We start from the raw sequence: 17,948 nt of genomic DNA on the forward strand, positions 1-17,948 counted from the left end.
GAGCAAAGCGTGGGACTTTATTTGTTATTCCACCAGTGTTCCTGCCATCATTAGAGTGAATGGATTAATAGTCCTATAATGGAATAGTATTCTGGCGTTCACAAATTCTTTATGCAAATATCTTTATCACTGCACGGATAATCATTAAATTTGTTCAATGTCTTTACCACTATGTGCCTAAACACTGATATTGTATTCTACTTTACCTTTTTCCCAAAAATATGTGCTGATTGTTTCATTTATCTATTGAGGATCACTTTCTGTAGGCAGATAGATTTCTTTCCGAATATATTTCCAATGGGAATACTTTTTGTATTGCAAATGTGTCCTCAGGTCAGCTTAGAGGCCCTTTACAAAATGTCTTGGAGTTGTTGTGCTGGAGCTGAAAGACACAGGCTTTTCCAATCCACTTTTGTCTGAGCTACTGGCAATCAAAAAGAGCATTGGCTACAGAATCGACAGGAGCAAGACAACAGTGTATTTATTGCACAGTGTGGGTTCTTACAGGCTGGGTGAAGTCCAATCCAGTTTCAAGCAATAACATGTTAGATGAGGGCAACAAAATATAATTTCAAGACCAACTCTGTCCTTTCAGAGGAAGATAGTTACTTCTATGACAGATTATGCAATCCATCCAACTCATTCCAAATGCTTACCAGCTCATGATACCTCTGCAGGAATATCTAAAAAATCAATAGAACAAATTTAGGGTATGCTGGCAGACATGATCATTCTATTTTAGGAGTGGTCATCTTTTCTTGGTGCATTAAAAAAAACAACTGATTCAAGGGGTTTGCTGTAGAGCTTCTGGTCCTTTTGGAAATTGTCATTATTGGGCACCACAGGAGCATTGGTGATGCAGAGGTCTCAGTCCTTGTGCCCAACACAAGCATTCTGAAGTGGAGAACCAATAACCTTGCATTGCAAGTCTTTTTACTGATGCTCAAACATAAACCCAATTCAGATGGACATTACAACAAGTGTGTGCCAAGTCAAGAAACTGAGAAGAAATAAAAGTGTCACAGAATAACAAGTGAGTGCAGAATACCAAAGACTGTTTTTCCAACCAAAATGTGACCAGGACAAATTGCAATTGAATTAAAAAACGACATTGTCAATTTTAGGAGATGTGGGAGTCCCCTGCTCCCGACAGATCACTATAGCACTTCTGAAAACTGAGAATGCCTATACTTATGTCCACAATACCAAATTAGGCACTTCAGAGCAATGCATCTTCGTGTTAGGATCACAATTGTACTCTCTACACATATTCCTACCACGAGCCACAGCCTAAAAGACAGTGAGTCAAAGACTGATCTCTTCGTTTAGGCTGCAACAGGTTTGACTTCAAAAACTCCTTCAAATCTGAATCACTCATTTAATTCTACTCAGTATATAGACCCTGGTGTACAGAGATACGGTATTCTTAATCACAACCCTCCCTCATTAACAGTGTGGATCCTTAAATATGGCATGGTAAACTTGTTAGAAGTCTGGATGGGGATTTTGAGGGAGGCTATATGCCTTTCACATACATATATTATTTTTTTGAAGTGGAAGTATTTCATCACTGAGGAAATGCATCTATGGCTGCTATCTGGAGGGATGTACCATCAGTTCACACATTTTGCAAACTTGCTGTTTGGACTCTGTGCTAGAGAGCACTGCTAGGTGGATCAAGCCTCTTCGAAAAATCTTTGGGTGGGCCATCCCTCCTGTCCACCACCCAGCAGTTGGTGTCAGGGTTACAGACCAACAGCTTATGAATCTATAGGACTGCTTGCCGATTAATGGAAAGTTATTTACCTGAGGCATTAACTCTCCAGTAAGGATATCCTCCCCAGATACATAAGTGATCCGCCTTTACTGCCCTGTGCATGGTTGGATGGTTTCTATTAATGCCGACTGAGGCTGCTCTGTGGATGCAGTGAATTGTGAGAGGAAACAGGCTCAACCATAGTCATAAAAAGGTCTAGTGCATCACCTGTCTGCGAAGAAAATACTTTGTTGCGTCCATATTTTAATATAAATCAACATATTCAAAATCCAACTATTGACAAACCATGTAAGAACTATTGTTCATGTAAGAACTATTGTTACATGCAAGATGTCTACATCTCCATTTATACTTGATATCTGAAATAGTGTGCCATGCCCCATCACAGTTTTCAATAACTCTTGTGCGTCTAAACTGGCAAGTGCTTCCAAAGTGAGCCTAAACCTACTTCTTTTAAATGTTCTGTAAACCCCTGGAAAAAGGTCCTGTGGGAGCACAGCTAAAGCAGATTAAGCCTTTAACCACCACCTTCCCATTAAGATCATTTTCTCAAAAGGACCCGACAGATCAGGTTGAGGGATCAGTCAACAGACTGATAATACTGGCCTCAGAACGGCGTAGTACATACTGATGAATTAAAAAGCAACAGGCCTCAATAACGAACATAAGGTGCCACAAATTAACCTAAAAGCACCCGTGACCACCAATACGGTATTAGCCTTCAACCATAACACACCACACAAACCCAGAAAGTGGCACATACCACCATAGAAACATCACACAGCAGAATATTTTCTTTTACTTAGCTTTAATGTTACAAAAAGACATTTTAAACAAAATAATTCGAAAGTGCAAATAAGCGTTGCTATAAATGAGTATCTACAAAATCTAGAGATGGGGTCTTCAACCTGCGGTTCTCCAGACGTTTCGGACTACAACTCACAATCCCTCACCATACACCCAGCAGGGATGAGTGTATGGTGAGGGATTGTGAGTTGTATTCTCAGGCACCTGATTGGAGTTGTATTCTCAGGCACCTGAAGAGCCAAAGATTGCAGACCCCCGACTAAAGATATGAATCAATTTGGAAGATTCAAAGTGCAAGAGACTGATACCAGAAGAAGCTTTCAATATCGACAAATTGGTAGGGTGGAGGCAAAGTTCACGAGGAGCTTCCAGTGCAGATCAGAAGAACCTGGAAGTAAGCCTAGGGAGAAACTTCCATTGTTTGACACCGTAATGCCAGGAGAAAGAGGCCTTGAGTAGATACCAATGCAGATCTAAAGGACTGGAGTTCAAAGTCAGGTGGAGCAGGCCATAGATCAAGAAGGACAGTAAGTAGACATGGAAAAGGGGGAAGATTCCTTTATGAGAGACTGCACAGCAAGTAAAGCTTGCATTAGCTCTAGAGTAGATCATAAAAGAAGCTTTGGCTGCGTGAGATCATAGAAGAAACACTGAAGTCTAGAGGAACTTCCAATACATGTAGGAGAATTACAAATCGGCGCTCAAGGAAGTTTCCCCCTTCAGTCACCCCAGAAGGTTGGAATACTGGGGTCACCATATCAGGGTCATAGGCAGTTGCTTTTTAGTGAGATGAGTGTTATGAGCATCTAGACAATTGTACACTTTTGATGAAGCAGAAAACTAAAAAAAAAATATACCCACTAACTAAAAGGAAAATTAATAGAATAGGGCAGAAGAAACTTGGAAAACTGGTCGGAGAATGTTTATAACCTGTGCCTGGCTCGGCATACCCGTATCAATGTCCATCGAGAAACTTCCATTCAAAACTCAACCAGTGCAATCAGCATTCCTGATCCCTCCCATTACACTCCACAAGTATCCCTTCGCTCTTTAATCCACCATCTCCTAATCACTCTACTGTCTCAAATAAGCAGGTTTTGTCGTCTCACATTCTCAATCATCTCCCTCACCTTTCTTCTATGGGATTCTTTATGCTCCAGAACATTCTGGAAACTTGTTTATTTTGCACCTTTATGCCATTCTCATTACTTCTGCGGCTCTCTCCTTTTACTCACCCATTCAAAATTAGTATAGCATGCATGCCAACTGTTCATAGTACCACCCCTCAGAAACCCAACATTCTCCTGATCCCCTCATCACACCCCTTGAATACTCTGCAATGTCAGGTACCCTTCTAAAGAGGCTTTGCACTATAACCAGTTACCTATCCAACTGCATTCTCTGCACGCTAATCTTTTAGTTGTATGCTATGCTAACTCAGAATAACTAGTTTCTCCTAGGGTATGCACTAATACTCACTCACTCTGCATATGTTCTAGTATCTCCAGATATGCTTTGTACACGTACACCTCTTCCCTTCCAAATAAACCTCTTTCACTTGGCACTCTACTCTCCTAATCTCCTGTACCAACCTCTTGCAATGCACAAAGTACACACACTTGATTACAAAGTTTGCAGTCATTGTGCACTCATGACTTACCTAGACCACATTTCAACTGCATTCTGCTGGGCCCCATACCTTAATGTATGCACACTTTCTGTACTCGTGGCCGCCTACTCAGACAACTTTCTAACTTTTCATTTGCCACGTCCCCTGGAATGCAGTGAAGATTATAGATAAGAGTTCTGCTGAAAAGGAGGGAGACCAGGTCCGGCAAAAGAAATTGAAGGCTCAAAACTGCCACTACATAAGATGTTAGGGGATATAGATTACCATGAATAAGTCACCCCCTTCAGCAAAACCAGGATATAGAGCAGTCTCTTGAAGCACAACTGAGACAAAGCCTTTCCCTTTAGCTCCCAGAAGCTGTGGAAGAGCGAGCTTCCTCATCGAGGACTGGCATGTGCATCCTGGAGTGGGAAAGCAATCTTCCTCATTGAGGATTGGCAGGTGAATCCTTCACATGAACATATCATCATACCCTGGGGGAGGCAGGTGATCAGGATCTGGGCTGTAACAAGAAGATTAGAGCACTTAAATTCACAATGGGATTAATTCAACTCCCCCGATTCCCCCAGCCCCCCAAGCCAATTAAGGTTACTGGCACTTCCCCTCCCGCACCCCTCAAAGTCCTTCGTGCACACAGCTTCTCACACTCATACTTGCATCTGACACCCCCCCATTAATTTTTCCACATTTTATTTGTTGATTGCAATAGGCAAACTTACAGACAAATCAGCATGGCCATGAGACTGCATCAGTGTAAACAGACATGTATAGGCGCATTATACTCCATGCGCTATATATTATAATACCCTCTTCCCCCTGTCCTCCCTTCTACTACTGGCACATACTACCGTACCTCATTCATCTCTTCTTGCACTCCTCCGCTTCATTCTCATCTTGACTTTGTGGCTCTCTCTGTGAATGATGCTGCCGCCTCTATCACAATACTCTCCACCCTTGACTTACTTTATCCTACGCCCCACCCCCTTTTCTCCTACTCGCAAACCCCAACACCCATGGCTGTCCCTGCAACTCTGCTCTCTCCGTCGCGTTGAGCACCATTGGTGCAAATCAGGATCTGAGGCCAACACCTCATTGTTGGCCTCTCTTGCTCTTCTTATGATGGCGCTCTCCTCTCAGCCAAACAATCTTATTAGGGAGGTACAGGAGAAAAGCGGGGGAAGTTAGTTGTAGAGGAAGATTTTTCTATGTTTCCTGAAGGCGTGGTAGGACAGAGATTGTGAGGGAGCTTGTTCCAGAAAGCTGGTGCCTGGGCTAGAAAACTTGCCCCTCCCGCTCTTTGTTTCCTGTTGGATTTTGGTATGATAAAACAGTGTTTGTAGGCTGATCTGACCGGTCTAGTTAAAGAGTATTTTTTGATTGTGTCAGTTAGGTATTGGGGTGCCTCATTGGCAATGCATCTGTGGGTGATTGAAAGCAATTGTCCTTAACCGGGAGCCAATGGCCAGACTTTGTAGCCTCCGATACGTGGGCATGTCTGCCAATGTCAAGTGCAGCTCAGAGAGCATTGTTTTGGATTGTTTGACATTTGTGCAGGTTTTGTACTGCAGCATAGGGAGTTGCAGTAGTCCAGTTTGGCTCCTATTAGGGCCTTGGAAATTTCAATGTGGTTCTGGAGGAGAAGAAAGGTTTGCTAGCGTTGATGAGTTCCTTTGCATTCCCCAAGGAGGCAGCGATGTGGTTGATCTGGCGGGTCATGGTGAGTGAAGAATTCAGGTAAACGCCTAGAGTTGACAAAAGAGTCTACCGGTATCTTGTGGCCGTCAATGGTGAATGATTTGTAAGCCTCGTGCAGTTTGGTTAGGCGGGCCGGTGATGAGGAGCTCCGTTTTCTCATCGTTGAGGCAAAGGCTGTGTGCAGCCATCCAGGATTGGATGGTTACGTAGACTGCATTAATGGGGAGGGAATCCGTGGGATGGTCACCAGTGAGATGTACCGTCTCCGCCTTTTTCAAATTCGTACTCCTCCTTCCTCTTGACCCTGCTGCTCTCACTTCTCCACTCTTGGTTTTGGATCTCTTACTTCACCACTAAGGTCCTGCTCCTGCGCTCTGCCATTACTACTACTTCTGACCCTTCCTTCTCCCCATCACTGTCTACATTTCTCCCTCTTTCTAACTCAGACACTGCCTTTTTGTCCCAAGCTCATCCCCGCCTCCGCTACCTCAGACCCCCATTTCTTCCTCCCTTATTCTTAAAGTCTACCAGCCCTTACTGCCTTATCTCACTGCTCTCTTCAATATTTCTCTTATCCCCATGCTTTCCTTCTTCATTTAAACATGCCACTATCCTCCAGATCCTTAAAAAACCTTCACTTGCTTATTCAATGCCCTCCAATTTACATCCTGTCACTTCTCCCCTAACTTTCGTAGCACTTAGAGCATTCGGTTTATTCCCAAGTATCCTTTTATTTCCGCCAATTCTATTTTTTTGTATTTGTATTTTATTGATCTTTATATAGCGCGTTTTACCAAAGCGCGCTATATAAACAAAAGAACATCAGCAGTACATTAAAAACAGTATAATCGCTTGTCTTCACAGTTAACTACTAGGAGTAAGAAAGGATTCTGTAGTAAATAAGAGTTTAGGGAGGAGCGAAACAGTGAAGTGATCGATCAGAGGGATAATGGAAGAAGGTTCCAGTGAAGAGGAGCCAACAACTGAAAAGACCGAAAACAAGATTGTGCGCAGGGGGCACGTGGAACAGTAAGTAGAAGAGTCCAGGACGACAGACGGGGAGTAAAATGAAATAAGAGAGGCAAGATAATCAGGGGCAAGACCATATAAAGATTTAAATACTAGACAAAGAAAATAGAATTTCAACTGAGAGTGAAAAGAAAGCCATACAAGGGAGTCGAGAGAAGAGGAGAGAGTCATGATAGGATAATGAACAAAGCAACTGAATAGCAGAATTAATAGATTTGAGTGGCGCTAGTCGTGAACGAGGAAGGCCAAAAAGACAGAGCAGTGGAAAAGTTGAGAGAAGATTAGAGAAGAGACCAGGAGCTTAGAGGCATGAAAGGTGAGAAAGGGACGAATTTTACAAATATTAAAAGAGGCGAGAGGGACAAGCGCGAGAGGTAAGTGAAATGTGATGACTAAAGGAGAAGTGACAGTCAAGATGGAGACAGATTACGGGCGGTCCGAGAAATCAACAGAGAAGAGGGCAGATAAAGAATGAAGGCAGGAGGAGAATGGGGAGGAGGAGTAGTAGTAGTAGTAGCAGGAAAGAAAAGAACTTCTCATTTTCTCACTTTAAATAGCAGGAAACCAAAGTCCTCAATGACTTGATAGCAGTAAGACAGGAAGAGAGAGTGGCATGGATGTCAGGTGTGAAAGACAAAAAAGAAAGAGCTGGGTGTCGTCTGCATAAAAGTGATGCGACACTCCAAAAGAAGAAATAACGGGGGCAAGGAACGAGGTGTATATGGAGAAAAGGAAAGGACCAAAAGACCCTTGAACTCCATGATCAAAAAGAAAAGGAGAAGTGTTACCACCCCAAGATACAGAAAATGTGCAGTTGGATAGATAAGAGAACCAGGAGAGGACAGAACTACGAAAACCAAGAGAAGAAAGTGAATCAAGAAGCAAGGAATGGTCCACCGTGTCGAAAGCACCCGAGAGATCAAAAGAATAAGTAGCGAGGAGTGTTTCGAGTAACGAGCAGTGAGAAGAGAATTAAGCACTGAAGTCAAAGCAGTTTCTGTACAATGACATGGACGAAACCCAGATTTAGTAGGAGGAAGAAGGGATAGATCTGAAACAAAAGATGAGATTTCTGAGTAGACAATACGTTCCAAGAGCTTAGACAGAAAAGGTAAAAGAGATGGGGCGGAATTTTGAGGCGAGAGAAGGATTAGCTGTGGGTTTCTTGATAGGTATAATAATCGCATGTTTGAAGGCGGAAGGAAAAGTTGAGTTCGTAAGACAAATATTGAAGAAAGAGGTGAGAAAAGAAACCAAAAGTGGGTAGACTTTGGGAATGAGTGACAAAGGAAGAGGATCAGTTGGAGCAGCTGTAGAGTGGGTTCTAGCAAGAAGAAAAGCAACGTCAGAGACAAGAGTGAACTTAGAAACAGTGATAAAGGGAGAAGGAAAAGATAAAGAGGGGTTAAATAGAGATGGCAAAATATCCTAATGCAGATTATGTACTTTAGAAGTGAAAAGGTTAGCAAGGTCTGAAGCAGTTAAAGGTGATATAGTGGAAGGATCGGATGTAGGAGGAGAAAGTAGATGAGTTAAAGTTTGAAAAATAAAGTGAGAATGAGAAGATTGGGTAGTAAGAAGATCAGAATAATAAGTGCACTTAGTAGATTTAAGACAGGAGTCAGAGTGTGATTTGAAAAGTATGTAGACTGATGGTCAGAGTGTGATCTTTGTGCCATCGCCTCGCTAGGCGACGGAGGAGACGTGCATAGATGCAAGATGAGAAGAAAGCCAAGGTTGTGCCGGTTTACGAGAGGATAAAAAGGAAGAAAGAGGGTAGAGTTGGTCCAGACTACAAACTAAGGAAGAAGAAGAAGAAGAAAAGGATCAAGGTTGCTTCGTCTGCAGTAAGAGTAGAAAATTGAGTGAGAGAAGGAAGCGAGATAGTACAAGTGTCATAGAATAGGGTATAATTAAAATTACGCAAATAACGTCTGAAGAAAGTAGTTGACATGGAGGGGAGAGGAGTGGCAGAGACTGAAGGAAAAAGAGACCAAGAGTAAGAAATGGTCTGAGAAATAAGTAGGAAGGGAAAAAACAGAAGCAAATGATGAAACAAAGATCAGCTCAAGAGTAGAGCCAGAAGAGTGAGTCGGAGGAGTCAAAAGTGGAGAAAGTAAATATGAGTCTACTATAGAGAGAAAGGGTGATCCAGTATATCAGAGGAAAGCTGGAGATTAAAGAGTCCCAAGACAAGAGGAGTTGAAGTGGGAGAGATATCAAGAAGATGATCAATGCCCTCACAAAAAGACCCCATTGGGTCAGGAAGACGATAAATGATCAGAAATAAATAGCATGAGGAGTTGTGAAGGATTTAAACATATATTTATTCAAACGATGCATAATTAGGAAAAGTAAAAGGCACAGATAGGTATTTAGGATGGAACAACAAGCCAATGCCGCCACCACGTCCAGAGGCTCGGGAGACATGTGAAAAAGATGACAGGGAAGATGTAAGAGATGCAGCAACAGTTGTGTTATGTGGGAGAATCCATGTTTCCAGAGACAAAGGAAGTGGAGATGCGAGCAGAGAAATAAGTCCAGAACAGCAGAAGTCTTATTGCAAAGGGACCTTGCGTTTAGTTTACCGAGCTCAATCACGGTCGAAATTTTAGTAGTTTGAGGGTAGCTGAGATTGGATGACCGGGTAAGAGTATTGTCACCTGGCTGAGAACTAGAGAGCATAGATCGAGAAGATATTGGGATGGGTTAGGCTAAGAGTTAGGATGGGCAGAGTTTGCAGAGCATATCAATATGTGGGTAGTGGTCTTGTGTGCAATGTCAAACTGACACTTGTTTTCTATTAATGCTTGTTCTCGGCGATCTGCAGAGTTGTCTATGCAAAAAAGTGGATTGGGGTCTGACCCAGGCCAAGATGGAGGACTTCCCAAGCTGAGATCTAATTTGGAATGTTGAGGGGCGATTGTCCAGGCTGATCATTCTAAACTCCCCGTCATAGTTACTCTTAGATTCGACAGTTTCTTGTTAGTTCCTCTTAGGCCTACCCATTTTGAACAATTGGAAGCCAGAAGACTCTGCAAGCCTGATGAGATCTGCAGTCACTAATTACTGGTGGGAGCGCAGATTTTTGCGAGCTACTGCACGTTTAATGAATCTGTCAAGACTTTGCCTTGTGAACTGGTCAGGGAAAGCAGAGACTTAAAAGCTTGAAACTGTGAATCGGTTTGAAAGTCTCATGTTGATAGAAGACTGATCCCTTTGGAAACTGTTCAGGAAAATACCGGTTTAAAACAGAACTATTCACGTAATGTTATTGTTTGGTTGAAGGTGCTCATAAACTTGTAGAAGCGAGCAGCGCTTCAGGAAAAGGCAGCGTTTCCCCAACCCATCTGCTAGTAACTGCACCAATTAACTGTGAAACCAAAATATTTAAACTCTTTTTTGAGAGCGGTTGTTGATTCAGTTACCTATAGGAGCAGCAAACCTTTACGCACATTCAATTGGGCATTCAGAGCTTCGTGACAGCATGCAGCTCCATTTTCTGAATGCGGCCGTAGTTATCGCGTCAGCTGTAATTCCTTTCTTGCTCCTACGCTTGCTCAATGTAACGTAACTTTCTAAAGAAATAACTATGTGGGAAACGCACAGAATTTATGTAAGAAGCAGTGAAAGACTTGCAAGTGGTGAAAGACTTGGAAGCACGGCAGAAGTAAGTAACGTGCCGATCACTTGCATGTAAATAGTTGAGGATCCACACACGCACTGCCTAAGATGGCGGCCACCTTACTGTGAATTCTGGGAAACTTAGTTTAGGGTGCACACCATAGGAAGAGGGGAGTAGTAGAAGAGTTTGAAGACTAATCCATTTTTGGGCCGTAATATTGAGACGAAATAACTAGCCATGGAGGATGTCACTGGAAACCGGCTGAGCAGGCTAAGAATTCTAAGATTAAAAGATTTCAATAAGCAGCACATTTTCTCTTACAGGAATCAAATTCGAAGTCTAGAGTTGTCAGTAATTCTGCGAATATTGAATTGTTAAAACATTTTAAAAAAGGAGTATTTGGAGAAAGACTGTGGTAATATGAAATTCCTGATGAGGCTGAACTGGCACAGCACTATCCTTCCTCCAGGCTAGTAGAGGAGGAGCCATAGGTATAATCTGAACTAAGGTCTATTTAGAAGTGTTTCTTTGTGCGTAAATGTGCATTAACCTCTTAATCCTCATGCATGGTTCAACCAGCAACAAGAAGGGCTCCTGTGTCGTTTTTTGTTTTGTCCAATTCCCCTTCCCCCCCGCTGTCCGATCCCCACTATAAATTGAAAGTGAGGCGCAGAGCAGCTGGTGAGGGACTGTGGGGTTCAGCAGCTCCTACGGAAGGCAAAACGGGACCCTAGAGTCAGATGCTTTCGACTGTGGACCATTCTCTTCTTCTCTCCTCCCTTTGCTCCTTTGGGTTCTCTGGTTGGGTCCTAAATTAGTTTGTCCTGCTTATCTCATCACACTCCGTTTCCTGGCCTGGCAAACCTTCCATTCCTCCCCTTTGCCTTCTGCTTCAGTGTCCTTTCCTCCATTTTACCTGTAACCTTGGTGTTCACTTCGACTCCTCCCTTTCCTTCCCACCCCACCACACGTTCCTGCAGGTTTCATCTTTTTAACATTCGGAAAGCACAACCTTCTCACCTTCCATGCGACTAATCACCTTATTTGTTTTCATGCACTTTTACTGCTCCTCCCTTCTTTTTCGTCTCATTTAAGTTCCTTAAAATGTATCTATAATTCAGCTATTTATGTTTTGTCCCTCCCCTAGTTATTCCATTTCCTCTGCTATTTCGTCCTGTTAGTTGCCTTTTCACACCAATCTGAACTTTCTTTGCATAATCTTTAAGTCCCTCGACAACCTCGCCTCCCCCATATCTTTATTCCCCAATTTCATTATTTTCCCCACCTCACTCTTCCTTCTCGGTCTCTAGTCCTCTGAAATGTACTTTGCCCACTTTGTTCACAGTTTCCACTCACTCCCTCCCTCTCTTGGCCCCTTTACATTGGAACGCACTCCCGCTCTCCCCTGCTGTTTGTCTTCCTATCCCTTGTTCTGCTCTGGTTTTAAAGACCACCTGCTTAGTTCTAAATATTGTGTCGACATGTCATTTTACATCCAATTCTGTACCGTTTTATGAATAATTCTGTTCATCGCTATATAAATGAGTACAAAAGACCAGGATCTGAGGTAGTACCCGATGTCTAGAGTATGTGGGCCATTAGCTGCTATGGTCTGTAAGGATTGCCTCTAATGCCTCCCCATGCAACTATCAGCCAGCAGAAGTAACGTATTGACTAGAAAAATGAATAGAGTTGTGGAAGCAGCTGGCTGTCGGTATAAACCTCCTGGCTGAAAAAAAGATAACCTGAACAGGGAGTATGGTGAAGACACTCCCAGAATAACGTATATCACGGCAAAACCACACCTACATAGGGTATAGGCACTGGATGCAGGAAACCTACTTGCGACCAATCCTGCCTTATATCCAGAGTTCATAGAACCTGCACGAGGTGCGACAAAAACAAAATTATGGAAGAGCCCGACACAGCGACACCAGGAGACACAAAGGGGTTACGCCAGAACAAGTCACAGAATCTTAGGCAGCTCAAATCTAATCCACAATAAACGCCACTGAAGGGAATGGCCAACAAAGGCCAAGGCCCAGAGCTGCAGATCCAGGCGGAAGAAGGGGCTAGGACTCCCAGAAAGCGCAGTAGATGCACATCCCAGCCAATACACTAGGGAAGCACCAAGAAGCAAGTAACAACAATACTAGTAGCAGGTAGTCCATGGGAGAACCCTAGTTCATTATACAGGAGATCCAGTCATAGGGGGGAGACAACCGAGATATGGCACAACAGGTCAAGGAGAGGCACTATCAATTAACAAGGAGTGGGAGAATGCTTGAAGGCAATGAGAATAGACTAGAAGGAATGAGAAAGGGTAAGCACGGTTTCCAGGAAAAACCTGTAGTTCTACTGGTCCTGTAGCTGGCCAGAAAATCTGCTAGTGCCTCAAAAGAGCATATACAAGCGTTGAGGCGTGAGGGAACATGACAGGTGCATGTATTTTACCAATGTCCACACCATTTTAACCTCACTTTAAATGTGCATTGCATGTTGGATGTACATCTGTACCAAAGGTCAGCCTCACTTGCATAAGGTTTGGATACTTTGAGAAGCTGGTAACAGCTCAGACTATGCCGTTACCGTGAGCCAAAATGCCCCTTTCAATATCAACTTGCAGAATGGAACTGGTGAAGGAAAAGCAAACTTCCAAGAATAGAGTTTGAGCTCCCAAAAATAAATCCATGTTCAGCACCAACATCGCTGTCCATTAAATAGGGTTATTCAACATCATCCAGACTCTACAATGTTGTGTACAACCCTTTGCTACTCTAGAAGTACGCAGTTTGTCCAAGAATTGCCTCCCGGACACACCGTAATGTTCTGAAAGTAGCAAAGTGATTTAGGAATAATCACAGCAAACATCTCAGGAAAAGCTTTTTATAAAGATAATTTTCCCAACATTTTATAATTTAAGATCATGCCAGTAAAGGTCACAACTCACTGATCTGTGCTTTTACCCTTACCCATAAATAAATAATGCCTTAAAGGGCCCATTTAAAAAAGAAAAGTGCATTTTGACCACTTCACTACCAAACCTGAGAATTCACCAAACCTAATAGCTGAGCATGACAATAGTGAAACAGCACTGTTACTAACTCACTTCTTTCTTCTCACCACTCTAATCTGTCTTTTTGGCTTGCTTTCCTTGACCTTTCGAGTGTTTTTGATACAGTAGATCACTATTCTTCTCATCTCTTTCAAATCTCGTTTTTTTCGAGACATTGTTGAATTGGTTCCACTCCTGCCTCACAAGGCGTACGTTCTCAGTTTCCTAGAGCTGGTCATTATTCTCCCACTTTTCCTCTTCTACATGGTGTTCCGCAAGGCCCAGACCGCTGCTTTTCTTTTCTCTCTATACCTTTCTTCTTGGTTCCATTATTTCTCTTTTGGTTTCTCTCATCACCTTTATGCTGATTCACAAATCTGTATGTTTTCTTTCCTTCACTGATTCTCGTCCGCTTGTCTTCTGCTATCCAGGCCTGCATGCCTTCCCATTATCTTCACAGTAATCCCTCAAAAACGGAAGGTTTTTCCTACTTTCACTATCCCTCCCTCTTCCTCCCCCTTTCCTTTCTGTTCCATCTTGTTCTCCTTATTTCTTCTTCTGCCCGTAATCTTGGTGTCATTCTTTATTATCTTCATCATCTTTCTAACTCATATCTCGTCTATCTCATGCTCCTGTCGCTATCAACTTTTTAATATTTAAAAAGCTAGTCTGTTTCTCACTTTTCTTCTACTAAGCTTCTCATTTCCTCGCTAGGTTTCCCTCATTTATTTTACTGCTCTCCTCTTCTTCTTTGTCTTCCTGCATCTCATCTTGCCCTTCTTCGTTCTATTTATCAGTCTTCAATCCAGGTTCTTTGGACCCTTGCACCTTGCGATTATATCACTTCTGCTTAGATTCCCTGCAATGGCTTTTTTTTGAAAATCGTTTGCTTTTTAATTTTCTCTGTGCCATCTTTAAGTGTCTTTATGGCCTTGTTCCTTTTTATCCTTCTTCCATAATCTCCTTTTGATCTCCTGCTTGTTAACTTCGTTCTGTATCGCTTTTTCTTTTAACTGTTTCTCATGCACCTTGTACAGCTGGTTGCTTTGTACAGCACTTCAGCGTCGAGCGTTCTAGAAATTCAATAAAAATACGAATACAAATATTGACTTCAGGGTCTCCGCTATAAAGCAGTTGAGCGCTCCGACGCCCGGAAATGCCAAACCTTGGTGCATATGATGCGATCAAATTAATTTCACCATTGGCTCCACTGGTATTGCAAAGAGTGGGGGGGCAATCTGCCATGTTCCACACTCCAATAAGAAAGCCTCAGAAAGAGCAGTTGAAGGAGACCGTATTGAATGGTTTGATATCCAGCAAGTCTTCCAAACCCCACTTTACCCATGACCTTAAAAAGATTTTGCCAGGACACAGAATCAAATGCATTTTAAGCGTCTAACACTGCCAAGAAGGGACTGCCAAGACGGGTTAAACACTTAAGTGTTAATCTATAACAGGGCAGAAATAGTGTTGAAGATTAAGGGGTGTCATCTCCAAGGGATAAACCCTGCATAAAAGAAGGTGTTTGTCTAATAATTAAAACTGCAGACATGTTTTTACATCAGTATTTATTAGAGAGAAGGGTTTATAGAAGCCACACGGCTTGGGTTCCTTGCCTGGTTTTAACAAGCACGCTAGTATGCCCTCGCTCATAGAAGGGGATAAACAGCCAACATCCCAAACATACTCCCATACTGTCAGCAATTTAGGAGCAAGCGAACAAGACATCCCCTGAAAAATCCAGCTGTTAAGCAATCCAAACCTGGTGCCTTTGCAATTGGAAGAAGTAATTGCAGTGCTCAGTTCCGCTACAACCTCCATCAAGGATTCGAAGTGGAACGCTTGACACATAGCAATCAATCTCTGTGACAAATTCTGCTCAACTGCAGAACACACTACTTACACACCATCTAATAAATTGAGCTCCCATTGAGCTCCCAATTCCACTTTGGCACACGATACATACACTCACCTACCAGCAAATTCAGATTACCAACCTTTAGGAGATGGAAACCCTTTGAATTTTAGCACAAGCAGTCATCAAGGAACATGTAGCTCTCATACACCTTATAATGAACGGACAACTCCCTCTTGGGAACACCCTTCTCTCCATTAATTGTTCACTGCCACCTCTTTAGCAAAACCCTTACCCGAGGGTGCACAATGCTCATGCAGCACCATGTCCAAAGGAAGGCAATACACTTAAAACCGCTCAAACATAGGTAGTTTAAAGCTCTTGTCTACAGTGAGATGATAAACAGATTTCAACAAATACTCACCCAGCACCCCTGGAACCTGGTGGTCCAAAAGGGTCGAAGCGGGCTCCTGGTGGCACAGATCCTGGGGGCAGACGGCCTGGGATCCCAGAGGAGGGATCAAATCCTGAACGTGGGAATCCAGATCTTAAAGGATCTACAATCATTCCACCACTACGACCTCTGAAAGATGACAAAATGAAAAGCAAGACTTGTGAAAACAGGAGTGTGAAAATGTATAAACAAGTATTTTGGCATATGAAGCGGAGGCTATGGGAGAATATTAGGAGGATGTGGCAAACGGGTTGAATGTGCCAGGAGGAAGTGGAAAGGAGTGCATGTGTGCAGATGGGGGAAGGGAATGCAGGGAATGTGCTGGGGTATGGCATGGTCTACTGGGAGATGTTACGTTATTGGGAGCCCAGCTGACTCACTCCAGCGTCCTGCTCCATGACTCCTCACCATTGCCTTACTGTTGTAGTCTTACAGTAATGGTGTCTTCTGGTGGTGTGTTGTGGCCATTCGGCTTCTCTAGAGCAGGAGCCTTATACCTAGGATAGCTGCAGCATGGTGCTCTCCGCAACACATTCGTCCAGTGTGGATCGACAGGAGGCAACTAGAAAGCCTGGTGCCTGTATAGGGTAAAAAGGGACTGGGGAACCATTCTCCGCCCCACTCACCCTTGTCTCCTTCAAACCTATTTGCTTTCAGCTCTAGAGCACTGGTTTGTTTTGAACATCTGCTATTTCTATCCTGGTCCGGTGGATACTCTGCTCCAGAATTCCTGGCATAGGCAAATTTGGCGTGCTCGCTTTTGCACATTTCTCTGCTTCTTCAGTGGTTTCCTGAGTCTGCTTTCTATCACCTGCTCAACTTGTTCTGGTCAGGCTCGCTGATCATTTCCGTTGCTCCAACAACATCTACTAGACAGAAGGCCTAAATGTGAGCAAACTTGTGTGTAGGGAGAGCTGGGCAAGTGCGTGGGTGTGCGTGGACACACTCTGATAATGTGAATGAGGGGACAATGGAAGGGGCCGTGGCGTATCCAAGGTAAGAGCATGTAATGGAGTTGGTCATTGTATGTGGGTGGAGGGAAGGCTAAATGTGTGCAGTAATGGTTTAGGAAAGAGGATTGTGGATTATGTCAAGTATATGTAACAGCATATCTTTCCAGTGAAACAAGTAACTTCTGCTCCCACCCCCATTGGTCCAAACTCAAGGTTCCCTCATGTTGAAATCAGTATACTCCTGGATGGTTACCAAAGCATGCTGTGTTTAAGCTTGTCTGCACCACTGGAAATTCAACCAGTCAGATAGCACAGTGAGCTAAGCACTCTCCCCTGATATATGTATGCAGCCTGCTGTGGAAGGTTCGAATTCCAGCAGGGTCAGCTCAGTCTTTCATCCTTACAAGGTTGATAAATTGAGTACCACTCTGTAGGATAAGAAGGTCTTCCATTATTTCAGTGCTCCGAGACCTACATTATTACTATTATTTTTCATCCAGAATTTATATTATTTCATCCAGAGTTTAGTCTTAGTTATGGACTAGACTCGTTTTTCGAATAACTGCATGACCATGGCAAGATATTTTCCTGCATGTGACCAAGGCAATATTTTTAGGTCTCCCCTCCAAAAAGCTCACACCCCATAAGTGCTGGGGCTCTATTGTGGGATTAAAAGTGAAGTTCCTGGTTGTAATAAGTAACCTTTCAAACAAAAATGATATTCAATGCTCGTTTCAGCCAACTTAAGAGCCACAACACATACCATTTTACAGTAAAGGTAGCGCTGTACTACCAGTCTGTCGTCAAATTACTTATCTGGTTCTTTCCCTACTATACAGCCCACATTGCACCTACCCTCTCCCTGGTAGAACTCTGTACACGCAATAGAAATGTGCAAGAAGAGAAACTCGGACTTGCACTGCAAGGTGAACACACTCACGAAATGGGGTCCAGGTCAGCTCCACCAGCTGCAAACGGGTTTAATGGGTTGATCCTGGAAGGCAAACAAGACATAGAAAAATAGAGTGAGGCACGACGGCCACTAATATCGAGGCTCAATGACAACTG

General features: G+C 43.1%; 1 protein-coding gene across 1 annotated transcript in view; it reads right to left on the reverse strand.

Annotated features, from left to right (window-relative positions):
• Nucleotides 1-2,568: 2,568 nt before the first annotated feature.
• Nucleotides 2,569-17,948, reverse strand: part of PSMF1 (proteasome inhibitor subunit 1) — a 106,470-nt gene continuing 91,090 nt past the window's right edge. The window contains exons 5-7 of the mRNA XM_069650933.1: nucleotides 17,821-17,874; nucleotides 15,898-16,056; nucleotides 2,569-4,716 (exon numbers count right to left, since the gene is read on the reverse strand). Coding sequence (XP_069507034.1) covers nucleotides 4,665-4,716; nucleotides 15,898-16,056; nucleotides 17,821-17,874 — 265 coding nt within the window. The 3' untranslated portion in view covers nucleotides 2,569-4,664. The remainder of the gene's footprint in view (nucleotides 4,717-15,897; nucleotides 16,057-17,820; nucleotides 17,875-17,948) is intronic.

Source organism: Ambystoma mexicanum, chromosome 3p, assembly GCF_040938575.1.
Source record: "Ambystoma mexicanum isolate Mex_15411 chromosome 3p, UKY_AmexF1_1, whole genome shotgun sequence".
NCBI classification, from domain to species: domain Eukaryota; kingdom Metazoa; phylum Chordata; class Amphibia; order Caudata; family Ambystomatidae; genus Ambystoma; species Ambystoma mexicanum.